General features: G+C 31.6%; 3 protein-coding genes across 4 annotated transcripts; all 3 read left to right on the plus strand.

Moving 5' to 3' along the window:
- The first annotated feature begins 2,405 nt into the window (after nucleotides 1–2,405).
- LOC110639086 (auxin-responsive protein SAUR71) lies at nucleotides 2,406–3,544 on the plus strand. Its single transcript, XM_021789906.2, has one exon. The coding sequence runs from the start codon at nucleotides 2,801–2,803 to the stop codon at nucleotides 3,296–3,298; it is 498 nt and encodes a 165-aa protein (XP_021645598.1). The 5' UTR covers nucleotides 2,406–2,800; the 3' UTR covers nucleotides 3,299–3,544.
- A 2,258-nt stretch (nucleotides 3,545–5,802) lies between these two features.
- Nucleotides 5,803–11,020, plus strand: LOC110639095 (uncharacterized). Of its 2 annotated transcripts, XM_021789916.2 has the most exons (10): nucleotides 5,805–6,095; nucleotides 6,181–6,353; nucleotides 6,458–6,616; nucleotides 6,852–7,001; nucleotides 7,305–7,448; nucleotides 8,331–8,487; nucleotides 8,879–9,051; nucleotides 9,242–9,297; nucleotides 9,782–9,884; nucleotides 10,885–11,020. In XM_021789916.2, the coding sequence occupies exons 1-10, from the start codon at nucleotides 5,879–5,881 to the stop codon at nucleotides 10,972–10,974; spliced, it is 1,422 nt and encodes a 473-aa protein (XP_021645608.2). In that variant the 5' UTR covers nucleotides 5,805–5,878; the 3' UTR covers nucleotides 10,975–11,020. The 2 variants fall into 2 exon arrangements, 1 of the variants encoding a protein (XP_021645608.2); XR_002491839.2 differs by lacking the exon at nucleotides 9,242–9,297 and having other exon boundaries at nucleotides 5,803–6,095.
- A 553-nt stretch (nucleotides 11,021–11,573) lies between these two features.
- On the plus strand, nucleotides 11,574–12,800 carry LOC110639119 (BAG family molecular chaperone regulator 6). Its single transcript, XM_021789949.2, has one exon. The coding sequence runs from the start codon at nucleotides 11,574–11,576 to the stop codon at nucleotides 12,798–12,800; it is 1,227 nt and encodes a 408-aa protein (XP_021645641.2).
- The last annotated feature ends 158 nt before the right edge of the window (nucleotides 12,801–12,958 follow it).

Genomic DNA, 12,958 nt, shown 5'->3' on the forward strand with positions numbered 1-12,958 from the left:
ATATTTATTTTAAAATAGAGAGACTAATAGTAATTTGTCCTATTATAAAAGCAAATTTAATTGTTTTGAATTTTGAAAATTAATTAAATATGTTATATTTGAAGTAAATGACATAAGTTATAAAAAAAAAATCAATTTTTTAATGTTTATTCAATTATCAAATGCAACATATATTTTTATAATGTTCTTCGTTTAATTATCAAATGTAGTCAATAATTTAATTATAGTATTTAATTTTTTGCAAATAGAAATTCAATATATAGGATTTTTAAATATAAAAATTCAACGTGTTAATTTATTATAATACCATTACTCATGTATAGGATAATTCAAAGAACTGTTCCTAAATTATTTAATTAATAAATTAAAAAAATAAAATAATTAATATTAAAAATGAAAATAAAATCTCAGCCACATATCTACTAATTTCATAATTGCATTGACAAAAAAATCAACAATGTAATAAATTAAATATGGAGTTTAAGATGGACTAGGCAGAGTGCTCTTTGTAATGTGTTGATTGTGCAACATACAACAAGATTCTGATGAGTCCAACTTTATGAAGAAGGCATTAATGGAATATTACGCCACAAATCAAATGTAACATGAAATTCACTCTTCATTTCCACAATCTTTTTCACATTTTCAAAACCAACATAACAAAGTCAATTTCAATTATTTTTTTTAATTAAATGGCATTTATTTACAAATTAATCACATATAATTAAAGTCAATGTTATTTTCTCAACCCAGAAAAAAAAAAAGTCAATGTTTTTTCCTCTATTAAAATTAACTTCGTTTGGATAGATGTAATACCCATCTCTTATTCGTATTAAGCTTAAAATTTATTAGAAATTGGATAAATTAAATTTGGGGTTGATGAGAAAGTTTTTAAAAGTTAGATATGAATTTGTTTGGATAAAGGTTTTTTAGAAACACAAAGGTTCTTTTAGAATAAATTATTTGTAAGAAATGAATTTTATTTCTTTTAAAATGAATTATTTTTTTAAGTATAAATAATTAAATATTTTTTATAAAATATTTTTTGTTATTTAGATATAATATTAAATTAATAATATATATTTATTTCATATATATATATATATAAATATTTAATATTTTAATAAAATTATAAAAGTGTATAAGTATTTCATATTTTCTTCGTTTTTCTTTTTTATCAAAAAAATATCTTCCATTGATTCTTTTTTCTTAGTGTCCTTAACGTTAAAAAATGTGAAAAATATTTTTTTAAAAAATATTTTCTATGAAATAAATAAAATCTAAAAAATTTATTATTTTCTTTTGATATTTCCCCTTCAATTAAATATTTAAATTAGCAGTGACAATTTTCATTTTCCCTTTTCCCAACAGTAAGAACAAAGCTACGAATTGAAACCCACTAATTCAATGGGGGATTTTCTTGCTCCACTATCAATTCATTGAGCCATGAAGAGAAATCACTTAATCATCTAATAATTAATATTTAAAGTTAATAGAAAAAAGAAAGAAATTTCTTCATGGAGCTAGCCCTTAGAGATGACTCAAATATATATATATATATGATTTGTCTTTGGTAGAAAGGGGTTTGAATTTGAATTTGAATATATATATATATATATATATATATGTATTCAGAAAAATTGGATTAAGAATTGGGTGGTGTCAGTAGCAAGTTTCCAGGAAGCTTCCTTATTGTGATCATCATGAAGGCTATGCAATTTAAATATACATGCAAACATAATTCACTTGGAAAACTTTAATTTCAAAATGTGTTAGGTGGTAAATCTAAATTATTCAGCAATAATCACAGTGTTCTACTAGTGGCCTTGATGGTGCCAAAATAGTAGACTACTAGGAAAACTTTTATAATTAATTAACCAAGGTCTATATATATTTTCTAAAACATCTACTAATTTATCCTTCATTAATATGCGTATCAATTTCAGTGACCTGATCACAAAATCTATTTTGCAATAAAACCGAAATAACGGGCTAGTTTTTCTATCAAATCATGGTTTTCATGTCATTGCAAGGATATATCAAATAGTCTTCCAATTATTAATAGATACTTGATGTGAGTGGTTTGATATTTTTATATATTAAATGTTCGATCTTCGTAAATAAAGACGATATTCATTAAAAACGTTTCACCTCTCAGTAGATTAACTCAATATAAACATAATTAATCTTGATCCGTTAAACTGAGATACCTGTGGAGTATAAAAAAAAAAATGATAAATACCATATAAAGTAAGAGGTAGACCTTTCATATGATCAGTGGGCTATATATTTACATAATTATTTAAAGAGACTAATTTTTGTATCCATTTATGCTTTTATATATACAGGCCAACAGCATCTTTTTTTTGCACGTATTTGTCCTCTTGAAGAATAATAGCAGAACCTCTCTTCTCTTCTATTTCCTCCCGAAAATTCTTGAGATATATATGCACTTCTCTTATGGCTGCTTTCTGTTGAACCCTTCGTTTTTATCAGTTTATAGTTATTCTTGGCTTGTTTACTCTTAATTTGCATGATCTCATATTTCTCTGTTGATTTAGATCGATATATGAGTAACACAATGAGGCCAAGAACAAAGGTCATGGTTCACTTAGTTTATGATAGGGGATGAGTGATTCAAATTAAACCCAATTAAATCCCCAAATCATTCTTTTCTTTTCTCTTTGGTTGTTGTGTGTGATTTTTGAGCTCAACATCCATTTCTTGCATATAGATATATATATATAATTTTTCGTGATTTTTTTTTTATTATTTTCCAAACATTAATCATATATAGTGAATGGAAGTGATTAAGGGAAAAGGAAGGAAAGCAAATTTGATCATCCAAACATGGGAGAGATGCAAATCCTTGGGCCGCAACAGCAAGAAAACATCAAGACTCGTCCGTTCTTTAACACCTAAGAGCAAATCATGGCCATGGCTCCACCCTTCAATGGAAGAAGATGGTGAGAAATACTCGAGAAGAAAAAGGCAGGTAGCTCCTGAAGGATGCTTCTCTGTGTACGTTGGACCCCAGAAGCAGAGATTTGTGATCAAGACTGAATATGCAAATCACCCACTTTTCAAGATCCTACTTGAAGAAGCAGAATCAGAATATGGTTACAACCCACAAGGCCCTCTTGCTCTCCCATGCAACGTTGATCTCTTCTACGAGGTGCTTGTGGCTATGGATGATCATAGTGATGAAACCAATCCTAAGGGATGTGGCTTCTCCATGAATCATGGCTCCTATCGCCTTCTCAGCCCCGCTCGAATGATCGCTATGAATAAATTCTAAAAGCTGAAGAGTATTTTCGAGTCAACTTTCAACACAATATAAGAAGAAAAAAGGCATTTTAATCTGTGGCTTTTGTGCTTGTTTAAATTAATCTTGTTCAAAATCAAGTATATGCATGGTGAAATCATGTACAGTAGAAGAGGATAAGCAAAAAATAATCAAAATCCATGTCTTGTAAGATCACTGCTGTTTTATCAACTTGTGCTTTGTTGTTATTATAATAAAAATTTGAAAAATTCTTGATTATGTCAAGGTATAATTAGCTGTTTAGATGGCAAAAGAAGACGTGCATTGGCTTGTTCACCACTTAATCAAATAGATAAGAAAAGGCAGCTGGTAGATGGGGATTGGGGATTGATAGAAAACAAAGCAAGAAAAGGAGATAGCCAACTAGCCACACAGAGATACAAATTATAGTCAATTAATTAAGATGCCATTTTCTTATATGTAGACCCCATTTTGCACTCTCACTTTTAAAATAGCTTTTAGTAATTTAAGTATTTTTTTTATTTATGTTATTTCATAAAATAATATTTATATTAGTATTTAGAGATTGAGAAAGTGATTCATACTATCTTCCTAACTTTTAAAAATTAAAGAAGCGTTTTGACTAAGGTTAATAAGATTTTTTTCAATATTTTTATATTTAATCGCTAATATAATAGTTATTTTTATCAAATATTTATAAATAGTTAATTAACAATAATAATCATTAGTAAACTAATTGATAGTTACTAAAATAATTTATGACTACTAAAACAATTAATATTACCAAACAATACCTTAATATATATTTTTACAGTTCGTAGTAAAGAGTATTTTTATTTGTATCATGTAATACAATTCAGTTGATAAAAATAGAAGAATTTATTTTTATTAATTAGTGTTTGATTTTATTGAAATTTTAAAATTATTTAATTTAGATAAATTAAATTAATAAAAATGTATCAATAAAATCTTAAAAAAAAATAATTAAAAACACAACTCTTGATGAAAGGTAGAGGTTTCCATTTCGATGAATGAAAATAAAGCAAAAGAAGATTGTGGCAGGCAATGTTGAAAAAAAATAAAGCCGCCATTGTCAAATTCATGGAAAAGCATAAAGGGCAATGATCCATCCCACATCTTCAATATGGCGAGTTAGTGGCTCTATATGCAAATACTACATCAACTATGACCCACTAACAAAATTATATGATTTCCTTTTCCTCCTTTGCCTTTCTCCCACCAGTAAAATGAAATCACATGTCAATTTTTTGCACTATATTAAATTAATTTTTCATCCTCAATAAGTTTTAATTTATTGAATCATTTTTAATACTGTGAAATTTTCAAATTTCATAATTAAAATTAATTATTAAAAAAATCTCAAGATTAATTACATTAAAATAAAAAAAAATGTTTCATTTTTGGTTTAATTTTAGAATTTAAATCCTAATCAACAGAATTCAATTATTTATTTAAAATAAATAATATATGACTCCAAAATTCAAATCATAATCAATAAAAATAAGAATAATTTCATTTATTTAATTTTAAAATTTTAATGAAGTAAATACAAAAATAGATACATATTATGAATTTTTTGTATGTGATGAAAATAGCAAATGTATAGATGAGAGTTCATACTCTATTTTTTTTGATGTAATTTAATTAATTTGAGTATATCAAACTATATCGACTTAATATTTAACGACTAATAATTATTAAAATAATTAATAATTATTATAACAACTAATATTAATAAATATTTTTTATAATAAAAGTAACTTTAATTAATTTGGAGTTAGATATTTCAATTTAATTAGCTGGACAACTAAACTTTTTTCTGAAAATGTCACCATCTTAATTTTATTTTATTGGTAAAATAATACATGCATAGATGCAAATTTCTGTCAGTTTCTATCATGTATCATCTGTTGGAGATAAACTCCACTCCATTTGCAACTTGTCAATTGACTATAAATCTATAATCAATCAACCACTACTTTAACTTGTTATGCTGCTTCAAGAAAGTTCTTCTCATTTCTCATTGGGTGTGTTTGGGAAAAAAAAAATAGATTAAATTCTTTTTATCAAATAATAAAATTGTTAGAATATAATTCTTTAATTAAAAAAAAATAATTTGAAAGAAATGAATTCATGTCAAAACTGGTATAATTTTACGGAAATTTAACTTATTTAACGAAGTTTTTTTTTATCAAATAACTAAAATATCAATATTTAAGTTATATTTATTTATTTATAAATAAGAAAAAATATAAAAACAAATATATTTATTTCATTTATTAATATATTTATTTATTTAATAAATATTATATTTCAAATTTTATTTCTTTTTAACGAAAATTTTCACAAAGACTTTTTCATTTTATATTTCATTTAGTTAAATATGGAACCAAAAGCGAGTTTATATACATATATATACCCCTAAAACGATTCGTTTTTAGCTGTGCAGTGGATTATATTCTAGATTGAGAAAAACGGTGCGTCGTGGGAGCAGTTTACAAATGGAAGCAACAGTGACTAAAGTCAAAACTTTTGACACAGAAGGGAAGAAGCATTGCAGAGCAAAGAGAAATGGAAATGGAGAGGAAGAGCAGCTCAGACTCAGTGACGATAATCCACAATGCAACAATCGTTACTATGGACGCCGAGAGCCGAGTCTTCAGAAATGGCGGGATCGTTATCGACCAAGATAAAATCAAAGCCATTGGTCAATCCCCTGAGATTCTTGCTCAATTCTCCGCTATCGCCCACCATTGTGTCGACCTCCATGGCCAATTCTTGCTCCCTGGTTCTCCTCTTCTTCTTCCTCTTCCTACTTTTGTTTCTTTTTGAGCCATTTTGATTGTTAATTGACTCGGGGAATTGATTGTTAGGATTTATCAACACGCATGTTCATACCTCGCAACAGCTCGCTAGAGGGATAGCAGACGATGTGGATCTAATGACTTGGTTGCACCATCGAATTTGGCCTTATGAATCTAACATGACTGAGCAAGATTCTTACATTTCTACGTTACTATGTGGAATAGAACTCATCCACTCTGGGGTTAGTATTCTTCTAGTTTTTTTCCTTTTAGTTTTTACAGATTGGATTTTTAATTGGAGGATTGTGGGTGGATTTTGATGGTTTTTGGGATTAATTTGAATTAGGTTACATGCTTTGCTGAGGCAGGAGGGCAGCATGTCTCTGGAATGGCTCGAGCAGTTGAGGAACTGGGGTTGCGAGCTTGCTTAACTCAGTCTACTATGGACTCTGGTGAGGGTTTACCTCCGTCGTGGGCCAGTCGAACTTCAGATGACTGTATTCAGGTTAAGCATTACAAAATTCTCAAGAGTGGACATGCAATAAGTGCAAGTTATTGTATTACATTTATTTTACATGCAAATATAAAAGAGCTTTATTTTTTTTAAAAGTAGTTTTTGTTAAGTATTATTGCATTCTCATTTATATCCATTGTTGATAGAGTTTTGAATCTTTTGATCGATTTTCATTTTTCAAACACCAAGCCTTGGTTGATGCTGATTTCTCACTTCAAGGGTACAGTCTCAGAAGGAGCTTTACCAGAAGCACCACAACACTGCAGATGGGCGCATTAGGATATGGCTTGGAATTAGGCAAATTATGAATTCAACTGATCGCCTATTACTTGAAACAAGAGACACATCTAGGGAACTGAAAACTGGAATCCATATGGTAATGGTCTCTCTATCTATGTGTCTGACATGCTTACCATCTGGTACTTTTTGTGCATAATTTAGGTGTCTTGCTCTAAGAAATCTGCTCAGGCATGTATGTGTTTGCTTGATTGGATTTTGTATGAAATATGAAAAATTTTGTCTATCTGATATTTGTTTTTATTCCTTTTCATTCTAAGAAACTGTAATTGGTTCATAATTAAATAATTCTTGTAAAGGCAAATTAATAAAGGCTGAACTTTGATGCCATGGAGAAGATGCCGATTTTGAAGTAGATTCAACTAATCTTTACAATCTTTAGCATGTCTCGGAGATACCTTACGAGAATCAACTTGTGATGGATACACGAAAAGTTGAACATGGAACTGTTTCATACTTGGAGAAGATAGACTTCCTGCAGAAGAACTTGCTGGCTGCTCACACAGTTTGGGTCAACAATACTGAGGTTAGTAGCTGCTACTAACTTTTTGTTAGGCACTGCAAAAGAAAATTAGTTGTTTGCCTGTTTTCGTTCTCTAAAATGTTAAAGTTACCAATGAGATAGACCATATGGTATAGTGTAATATTAGTGAAGGGATTGGCAATTGCTGGGGAACTGTGAATTTTTTTTTTTTAATTATCGAGTGAGCTTGACTGTCATGATGATTATTTTTGCTGTAAAGTTGTTTTTATTATTTACCCATTGGTGTTTCATAATATGTGTTATTTGTTCTGACATTTTTGAGTCATATAGCGGATGTTTAGGAAAATAGGAATTGCATATGTTATTTTGAATTACGACAAGGAACAAGATTTTCTAATCGGATTCCAATAGAGAATTTGTTGAATGAATTTTGATATATGCCATGCTTGCTTTCTTATAGACCATAAATAGTTAATCCCTACAGATATTTCACCTTTGCAGCCATCAGCATCTCAGAGTTTTGCATTGTGATGTGCAGTTAGCATTTTTGCTCTTGCATATTATTGCCAATGTTTGACTATTGACGCCTTATGTCTTACACATAAGGGAGAGCTGTATGAGATAAAATTCTTACATACCATTCTAAAAGTGTAGATTCTTTGAATCAAATACAACTGCAAGGTCTGTAATGGATATCTGTTTAATCCAAAGGAAATCATGCAAAAGCTTCACAGAATTATTAAGAAGCTGTGCTGCTAGAAATTGATTCTTATGATCAAGTTATATGCTCTTTAATTTACTCAATCCTTGGGTGTAATGATAATTGCTTGGTCATCAGCAAGTGCCAATTGGTCAAAGCTTTTGCCGATAGCTAGTCCCCAATATCACAATTTTTGCATTGTGACTGTTATTTGTCTCCCCCAGATTGGTTTTCTTTCAAGAGCTGGGGTCAAAGTATCTCACTGCCCAGCTTCTGCAATGCGAATGCTTGGATTTGCACCTATTAAGGAGATGCTTGATTCTGGAATTTGTGTTTCCTTGGGAACGGATGGCGCACCATCAAATAATAGAATGAGCATGGGTTTGTTTAACCTCTAAAATGCTAGTTTCCATTCTCACTTCTCATATGTGCTCAGTAATTTTCATATTACTGGGGTAGTTTATTTGCTACTTTGCCTATTTTTGGTTCCCCTTTTGTTGAACCCTATGCTATTAAAATATGGTTATAGAAGTACTCTCTTACAAGGTTTAAATATCTTGATTCACCATTATTGACATGAAAATTTTTGACCGGTGTGCGTTATATGAATAAAAAAAAATGTAAAGTAAAACAAAAGATTTATAGTGTTTATGCACTCAATATCTCGATTTTTGAGGAAAATTTTCCTTTTCATCAATTCTCATGCACTACTCTACGGTCCTCTTTGGAATATCAAAGACTTGAAATTTATGTAGGATTCACCTCTTTGCAGTTGATGAGATGTATCTGACTTCGTTGATTAATAAAGGAAGGGAAGTTTTTGCAAATGGAACGACTGATCCTACAGCTCTCCCATCTGAAACAGTTCTCAAAATGGCAACCATAAATGGTGCAAAAACAGTACTCTGGGATGATGAAATTGGATCAATTGAGACTGGGAAAAAGGTTGGACTACTATTTATTAAGTGGAATTTGGTTGCTCTTCTCCATGCCCCCTCCCCCTTTCTTTCCCAAATCTCTTTCTCTAACTTGCACATACTTCAATTACAATTAAGTCCATATCTTAGACTCCGATTTCTTCATTCTTTTCTAGAAAATCGAAGATGACTACATTTTGTTTTCTCAATTTTGGCAGGCTGACTTGGTTGTTGTGAATACTAACTTATGGTCTATGGTCCCTGTTCATGACTGGTATGAAACCATCCTTTGAAAATTTATGTGCAATTTAGAGCTCAGTCATTAAGTTCTTGAGGTTTATGTGAATTATAAGCAATCGTTAGATTCTGAGGGCACATGTAATTCTCTGTTGTCATTTTCTGTATGTTCATTGGAACTGTTGTTGAAGTTGCATGGAGGGATTGATCCTCTTTGTAGAATTAGTTCTGCTGGATGAGGGTTAAGAACCCTATTAACATTGCATCCCGAGCAAATATTGTTGTTGCAGATGGAACTGAAGGTTCTTTTTTTTTTTTTTTTTTTTTTTTTGGGGGGGGGGGGGGGGTGGTGTTTTAGAGAGCATAACATTTGGCACCATCATCTAATGTGTGTTTATTGAGCTTTCTTCGTCTTACCACCATGTGTTGTGGTTTGCTTTAAAAAGATCACCTTCCTGCGGTTCAATCCATTTGGTATTCAGCCTTATGGGTTGATTTTTCACTTTTTTCCTTTTCTGCAGCATTTCAAGCCTTGTTTACTGCATGCGGACTGAGAATATTGTCTCAGTAATGTGTAACGGCAAGTGGATTATGAAGGAGAAGAAGATTTTGAATGTGGATGAGGTACTTTTCTTTTCCCGTCTGGTGTGATCTAGATTGACAGCGGATATGCTTCATTCTCTTCAATTCATGTTAAATTTGTCCAATGAGTCTTTTGAATCCAACCCTCCATGGGAGTTCGGTATTGTAGTTTGACATATTGAGAAAGCACAACGGTAGCTTCTATAAAATTGAGAACTTTCACATGTGCAGTTTTTGAAAAATACCATTACACTAGAAGTTAAAATATTTAGTGCAATTTATCAAATGGAAATAAGCTCAATTTGCTTCCTATACATTTTAGAGATGTTCAATTTAGCCTATTTTTAACTTTTGGTTCAATTTAGCCCTTCTACTTTTTGTTTAAGTTCAAATTGGTCCAATTAATATACATGCACCATTTTTAAATGGAAATAAATTCAATTTGCCCCCTGTACTTTTTAGAGATGTCCAATTTAGCCTAATTTCAACTTTTGAGTCCAATTTAGCCTTTATACATTTGGTTTAAGTTCAAATTAGCCATTTTTTATTTTTTATATTAAAATGTTATTTTTATTTTTTATAATTAATAAAATAATAAAAATAATATTATTTAATATTAATAAATAAAATGAAAGTATAAAAAATATTTTTATATTTTCATTATTTAATTAAAAATAAATTAACTAAATTGAAAAATAAGTACAAAAAAATAAAAATAACATTTTAATATTAGAAAATGAAAAAATGGACTAATTTGAACTTAAATTAAAAGTAGAAGAGTTAAATTGGACATCCCTACAAAGTATATGGAGCAAATTAAGCTTATTTAAAAAAAAAAAAGTAACTCACGTACCAAGTGGTGCGTGAGTTGCATATTGGGCAATTTGAATTTAAATTAAAAGAGGACTAAATTGGACTAAAAGTTAAAAATGGACTAAATTGAACATCCGTAAAAAATAAAAAGTACAGTGAGTGGGCAGATTGAGCTTATTTCCTTTACCAAATTGTATGCAAACTCACCCTCTATGTTAATTTTTGACAGGGAGAAGTAATTTCAATGGCAAAGGAGGCTTCGGGTAAACTCTTGAAGAGAGCTGGTATCAGCATCCCAAACAGAATGAATGTCCTCTAATCCTTCCTTTGAAGGTCCACTGTAATCACTCTTATTCCCTCCAAAATCACTCTTATTCCCTCCTAAAAAAAACATGTAATACCTAATTCCATACTTCACAATAGTAATAAAAAGAATACCTTGCTATGAGAGATCCTTCAGCTTGGTTCTTGTCCTTTTTGTTTTTTTTTGGTCTAAAATGGAGACGTCTCATTGAAGCCTGAGGGAGGCAAATTAGATACAAACAAAGCTTGGCTTATGGGATTAAACATGAAGGAGCTATCATTAAGAGCTTTGGCAGCTAGCAAAGCAAATATTAAAAAAATAATCAAAATATTAAATGGGCCGTAGCCCGTAAGATGCAGGATTTGAGTTTTGAAATCACAATTCTGACCCATGATTCAACGCACCGCGCGCCAACAGAAGATTCGAAAGTTCTCTAGAACCCTTAGAAACCTAAATCTCTCTCCCTGAATCTTCTGGAACTTCCTGGTCCTCTCCGAATTCGGATCAGAATACCTCCCTATATATACATATTTCGCAATTAATTAACACCAAATCATCTTTCTCATCACAACACGAAAAATCAAGCAAACAGGAATCAGATTTCTTCTTCGATAATGGATAATCTCTTCTTCAGGAGCCACCTTAGCTACCCGTCCACCCCTCGCTACTATTACCCACCTGTCCGACATGTACCTGTGCACCGCCAGACGACGACGGTTCAGAAGGTGGTGGAGATTCCCGTTCGTTATGTAGAGTCTGCGCCTAGCAGGTTGGATTCTGTGGTTAAGATTCAGAAGGTGTTCAGGGGGTTTTTGGTCAGAAAAAGCGTTAGGAAGATTGCTGCGATTAGGAGGGAGGTTGATGAGATAGAGACGAGGATTTCGATGAAGGAAACTGTGGAGCTGATTCGGAGGGATTCGAAAGAGCCGTTGAAGGTTAATGAGATGCTTATGAATTTGTTGTTGAGGTTGGATTCTGTGCCGGGTGTTGATTCTGGAGTTAAGAATTGCAGGAGGGCTGTGATTAAAAAGGCGATCAGGTTGCAGGAGATGGTTGATGCTATTGTTGCTGGTGATCAAGCATTGGAAGTAGATGATTTTGCCAAGAAAGGCGAAGAAGATGACGACCAAACCCCAGAAAACCAAGTTAGGGCCCCTGACTCTGAAGGTATTGTTGCTAATTCTGCTTTTAATTCCAATTCTTCGAAGAAATTGCAAAATCATGTTGGATCTGTACCAAAAAGCGATTCTGTTTCTATTGATGATGTGGGTGAATCGGAGAAGATGCCTGAAGTGTTTGAAGAAACGTCAAAATTGCAAAACCCAGGACAACAAGACTCTAAAACGGCTCGTGAAGGCCTGGGGGGTGTGGAAGCTGAAGTTGAAGTTATAGAAGATGGAAATATGGAAGATAATGTGTCATTATCAGGGAGTGAATGTGCAGAAAGTGTGGATGTAAGTCGAGAAGAGAGCCAAGTGGATTCCTCTGGGAACCCGGAAGATGATCCCTTGGAAAACCTTGAAGCTGTAGCTGATCAGAATGAAGTAAGACATGAGAAAGAGCAATCTTGTGGCGACAAAAATGAAGCAAGCGGAAAGAGCAGAGAACTTCTGGAGAGGATGATGGAAGACAATGAGAAAATGATGGGGATGATGACGGAGTTATTTGAGAGGAATGAGATGCAAACAGGGTTACTGAGCTCACTGTCACAGAGGGTTGAGCAGTTGGAGAGGGCTTTAATGTGTGAAAGATCAAAGAGGAAGAAGAAGAAGAGAAATGCTGTTGTATTAGTGGATTGTTTAGAATCAACACAAGATGCTAAAAAATGTGGAAAGAGATAATGAATCTTTAACACATGTGATAAGAGTAAAATTGATGTATGGATTTTGGGTTTGTTTCTGTAAGTTGATATGAATGTAGATTCTTTCTTTCAGTTTGTTCAATTCCCTTTTCTTTCATTTTCACCTTCTATTTCTCTTGAATTTGGAAATGTGCATAT

The sequence above is a fragment of the Hevea brasiliensis genome, chromosome 10 (genome assembly GCF_030052815.1).
Source record: "Hevea brasiliensis isolate MT/VB/25A 57/8 chromosome 10, ASM3005281v1, whole genome shotgun sequence".
In the NCBI taxonomy this organism is placed as follows: Eukaryota; Viridiplantae; Streptophyta; class Magnoliopsida; order Malpighiales; family Euphorbiaceae; genus Hevea; species Hevea brasiliensis.

Excerpts from the sequence above, each read along its gene's own strand:
- LOC110639086 (XM_021789906.2), top strand. The coding sequence starts at position 2,801 with ATGGAAGTGATTAAGGGAAAAGGAAGGAAAGCAAATTTGATCATCCAA.
- LOC110639095 (XM_021789916.2), top strand. The coding sequence starts at position 5,879 with ATGGAAATGGAGAGGAAGAGCAGCTCAGACTCAGTGACGATAATCCAC. Across the intron at positions 7,002-7,304 it reads TGAAAACTGGAATCCATATG|CATGTCTCGGAGATACCTTA; the intron begins GTAATGGTCTCT and ends TACAATCTTTAG. Across the intron at positions 7,449-8,330 it reads TTTGGGTCAACAATACTGAG|ATTGGTTTTCTTTCAAGAGC; the intron begins GTTAGTAGCTGC and ends TGTCTCCCCCAG.
- LOC110639119 (XM_021789949.2), top strand. The coding sequence starts at position 11,574 with ATGGATAATCTCTTCTTCAGGAGCCACCTTAGCTACCCGTCCACCCCT.